This window comes from Dasypus novemcinctus, chromosome 18, assembly GCF_030445035.2.
Source record: "Dasypus novemcinctus isolate mDasNov1 chromosome 18, mDasNov1.1.hap2, whole genome shotgun sequence".
Classification (NCBI taxonomy): Eukaryota; Metazoa; Chordata; class Mammalia; order Cingulata; family Dasypodidae; genus Dasypus; species Dasypus novemcinctus.
In genome coordinates, this window is record NC_080690.1 from 53046901 (window position 1) to 53051630 (window position 4730).

At 47.9% G+C, this 4730-nt stretch overlaps 1 protein-coding gene across 2 annotated transcripts; it reads left to right on the forward strand.

Annotated features, from left to right (window-relative positions):
* Positions 1-671: 671 nt before the first annotated feature.
* LOC101414986 (major allergen I polypeptide chain 2-like) lies at positions 672-2993 on the forward strand. Of its 2 annotated transcripts, none has more exons than XM_004462269.4 (3): positions 672-890; positions 1402-1583; positions 2751-2993. In XM_004462269.4, the coding sequence occupies exons 1-3, from the start codon at positions 830-832 to the stop codon at positions 2787-2789; spliced, it is 282 nt and encodes a 93-aa protein (XP_004462326.2). In that variant the 5' UTR covers positions 672-829; the 3' UTR covers positions 2790-2993. The 2 variants fall into 2 exon arrangements, with proteins under 2 accessions (XP_004462326.2, XP_023445667.1); XM_023589899.3 differs by having other exon boundaries at positions 673-890; positions 1405-1583.
* Positions 2994-4730: the final 1737 nt, after the last annotated feature.

The window sequence follows — 4730 nt, forward strand, 5'->3', positions numbered from 1 at the left end:
TCCCTCTTCTGCTCACTGATGATTCTGGATTGGCTCTGCCGCTCAAACCCTAATGGAGGCCAGGTTACCCGACAGAGAAGTGTGAGCTGGCCAGGAGAAGGGGTGAGCAGAGCCACTGGGAGTCCAGAAGGGAATTTGCTCCCTTATGGGTGAGAGGGAATCTGGTGGCATGATCCAGTTGGTGGGTAAAATGGGGGCATTACCAGCTTCTGAGGTAACCCATATCATGACTAGTCCTGTGACTTTCCTGGCAGGAAAGGATTCAGGGCCCAAAGGTATCAACCTGTTATCAGGGCCTGATCAAAAATAGCAGATGAAGAAGATGTTCAAGGGGCCCCGATTAGACCCTGATCCCCATACTTACCTTTAGGACTTAAACGCATGCAAAACTGAGTTTTCTGAATGACCTTTTCGCCACTTATAATCATGCATACCTTGCCTCCTCCCATGGTTTACATCCATATTTTGAGAGAGAACTGGGTTTGGAGCCAGATTGGGGAGGGGAAGGATGTGGTCAGAGGTGATGACAGTTAGGATTGAGACAATAGAATGTTTGATCCCAAATGGAGTCACCTTGAAATGTCAGCTCCATTTGCTCTTTGGCTCATGTCCAACCAAAACATTAGGGTAAATCTCTCTATGAGTTTGATCCTTGGAACTGGAGAGGTTTCCCATAACACCCCGAGGGCCTGAGGGAGCCACATGGTCTGGGTTCCCATTCCCAGGTCTTTGGAGCTCTTGGTAGGGGTGTAGGCTGGGCTCAGGCAGCCAGAGGCTTATAAAGCAGCAGAAACCCTAACCCGAGGAGTGCATTCCAGCAGTCAGCACTATGAAGGGGACACTGCTTGTGCTGGCCTTGCTGGTAACCAGAGAGCTCAGCATCCAGACGGGTGAGAATGGGAAGGAGGGAGACAGCTGTCATGGTCTGTGCCCACTCGACCCCACTCCACCCTCCAGGGGTGATCTCAGAGTAGCTTCTCAGGGCATCCGGGTGGTCTGGGCTGAAGAGTCCTGCAGAAAGCCCCTGGAGCTTTCAGTCTTCTGGTGGAGGGCGAGGGGTGAAGAGGGAGGAGTCATTAGGTGCACACATCATAGAGGATGTTGGGTTGGGCTAATGGTGCTGATTTGGAAGCCAGAAGCAGGCGGGCTGATGTGTCTGAGGCAGTGGTCAGCGGCAGAGGCGTCTCTAGATCTGGCCCCTCACTCTGTTCCCCTCTGGGAGTGTGTCCTGAACATGTGTTCTCAGTTTGTCTGGGAGGTGAGCAGTCTTGGGAGAGTGCAGGTCTCTGGAAGATCAGTCAGCAGCCACTGGATACAAGTGGGGGCAGGGAACATGACCCTCAACCCCTTTTCTTGCTCCCGGGGCTCCTTGATGAGATGTTTTCCTACTTGTGTCTTCAGCAGAAGCTTGCCCTTTATTTTATGAAGTCTTTGGTCTTGTGGCCCTTGGAAACAAGGACTGGTTGAACACAGCCCTCGAGTCTATCAATGCTACTGAAGCGGAAATGAGCGCCTTAGATAAAATCCAAGAGTGCTATAATGAGGCGGGCCTGGCAGCCAAGGGATTGGACCTGATCGTCATGGTAACTTCCTTTCCATGTCCCTACACCTTCCCCTACAACAACATGTAGCACATTGCAACAGCCACATACAAATAGACTGTCTCGTCATGTGATGCGTGGCACACGGGCTCTATAAACAAGCACACAAACCTTTGCTTTGTCCTGCGGCACCTATAACATGCCATCAGCCTCTTCTGCTGCCCACGTGCTCCTGTAACACCGATTAGCTCACACACAGTTGGTAAATAGGAGAGTGTGGAGAGTGTGTTGGCTTGTGTGTGTTATCAGGAGTAGGATTTTGGAAGGAAAGCAAAAAGTCCAGGGCTCAGCTCCTGCAGCAGGAAGGAGCTCTGACAGCTGTATTTTAGGCAAATTAGAAAAGAGCACCTGCCCTCAGACTGCCTTCCCAGGGAGGGATACCCCAGCCTTGTAAGGTTCTTAGGTTTTGGCCATTTCCCTTCCTTGGGTGCTGCCTTCATGTCCAGCTCCCTGGCTTTGAGCCCCACTACCCTCTGTCTCACCTCTGTGCCTATGTGCCAGCATTTCCACTAGATTGTTTTGGTGCATTTTCAATGGGTTCTGAGGCAGCCTCTACCTACACAGAGCTGCTCACCAGGTACATTTAGTTTATCTCCTGATAAATTGTTAGTGTTCTTGTAACACAGTTGGGTAGATTTTGAATGGACTGCCTCTTACCCTGCTTCCCCCACAAGCAGAATGGGAAGCCTTTTGAGAAACAGAAATTCTTCTACCAATCCAGGCACAGTGCACATGGCGTTGTTTACAATGTACATATTCTCTACCATCCAGTATTCCTGCCAGAAGAGTGGAAGAGGAAGCACAGAAGAAACCAAACTCAGCTGCCCTGCCCCTCCCTCAGGCCCGCTCCCCCACCCCCTCCAGCACCTTCTCATCTCTTGCTGTCGCTGCTCAGGCAGGGGTTGACTCCCTCCTGCCCCCAGGCATGGGTGATTAGGGAGCCATCCTCAGTCTTGCTTTTCTGACATCAGCCCCCTCTCCACACTGTGGGCCAGGGGTTCTCACGGGGAATGGAGCTGAGGGACAGGGAAGAAGGGTTCCTCCTTGTGGTTGAGGATGGGGTGATGCTGGGGGGTGGGGAAGCCCTGCCCTGGGCCCAGGACCTGCGTGTGATCCACCTCCAACCCTCCTCACTTTACTCCCTCCCAGGGCACCATCAGCCTCAGTAAGGAATGCATCCTCAGCTGAATGAGCATGTTGAACCTGAGTCTTAAGGATGTCCTTTCCTAGCTGAACCATTTGGGGAGATGAATCTGCCACTCACATCCTTGCTCCTGACCTGAGCTCCACCTTCCTGCTCTGTTCTCCTTCCCACCTGAAGCTGGAATCCAGACACCTGACCCCACCTGACTCTGTTTTTATTAGGCGAATTTAATAAAACTGCAGCTCAGCTCTGTGTGTCTGGGTCTGTGTGCTGTGGGGAGACTGGGGGCCAGGCAGGAGTCCACGAGACACGGAGAGGTGAAGGGGCATGTGTGGTCAACAAGAGCGTGGGGACTGGGAAGGAGCTAGCCCTGCCACCAACTAGGTGCACACTCATGGGCGAGCCATTTTACCTTGATGGGGCTGTTGGCTCATGTGTCAAATGGCAGTTGTTTGAGGGTTAAATTCAATATCATCTAAGTAACCTCAGGCTTCACCAGCCCTGGAAGATAAAAATGGTATCAATGGCAATGACAGCCTCTTTCTGGCTCTGGTCTTTGTGGTGGTCGCAGGCCTCTAGCCTTGGAGGCCACTGCAGTGATTGACGGGTGGCTCTGCAGGTGAGCTGGGCGGGCTCCTCACACACCTTCACAGTCTCCTGGTGGCGTTTTCCAGTTTCTGCCCTTTTCTCCTGCTCCTGCAGCCTGACTAGGAACTTCCCTGGTCTTGTCTGGGAGGAAGGGGCAAAGAGAGTGGAGCTAGAAGCTCATGCTGAGGGAGTGCCAATGTCATGGAAAGATCTCAGGCCCTCAAGTTGTCCTGGAAGCCATGGGACAAGTTACGTGACCCCTCTGAGGCTACTTCCAAAACTTCAGATGGAGTCATAGTAGCTACCAATAGGCTGTTGTGAGACTAAAAGGCAAGGGCTAGGTTAGGCTAGTTGTGAGGCTAAAAGAAAGAGAAATGTATTGAGTGCAAAATTTCAAATAGCCCCAGACTCTCATCTACTGGTGTGGAGATGAAAACTGGGATTATCATTCCTGTAAGAAATAGGAGCAAGGATTTAAGAGTGTTTTTACCCTATGACCAAGAAATTCAACTTTAATAAATAAATCTTAAGGAAAAAATCAGACAGCAAAAAAAACAAAAACAAAAACAAAAACAAAAAATCCAATGGAACCCACTTAAAAACAAAATAAGGGGAATGGTGGAATATATTTGGAGTAACTGAAGAGAATGTCTTTGAAGGGCATTTAAAGATGTTAAACATGCCTATGTAAAATAAATTGTAAAATCAAAAACAAGATATGAAGTTTTTTACATTATTGTAATTTTATAAATAGGATTTGTATGTATTGAGAAAGATAAAGGAAACAGATTTTAAAAATTAGGAAGTTATCTCTGATAGTCAGATTATGGGTATTTTTTGTTTTCCTCTTTTTACTTTTCTTTATTTTCTGTTTTCTAAATAAGCCTGTGTAACTTTTTATGTTGTGAAAATAGCCAGTAAGCATGACAGCAGTGGGGGAAAAAGTTTAGTAATCCTTTCTTATGTAGGCATTGGGTATTTTCTATTTGAGATAACTAACCAGGCTAATTTCACTAGGATAATCTCATATGAGTCAAATGCTAATCTGTTTGCCAATTTTCTGGTTATTTTCCTCTGTCTCTAAGTTTGAATTTTTTTCTGGTGGTGTATTGTAGCGTAAACAATAAATATCAAATATTGAACAAAGAGAGAGGAAGAAGGCACTCCTTGGACTTGGGGCACAAGTGCAAGGGACTTTTAACAATTAAGTTATTTTAAAATCAAGTCACGTCAATAGACTTTAGAAGTTCCTCTAGTTTCTATAGAACCATGACATGGAGCCCTAAAGAATGCTATCTTTGCCTTGTGCCAAACTCAGGTTCTGAACAATCAGGACATAAAATCTGGCATGTGTTCTGGAGAGGACATGTCTGTCTTTTCCTTAGACTATGCAGACA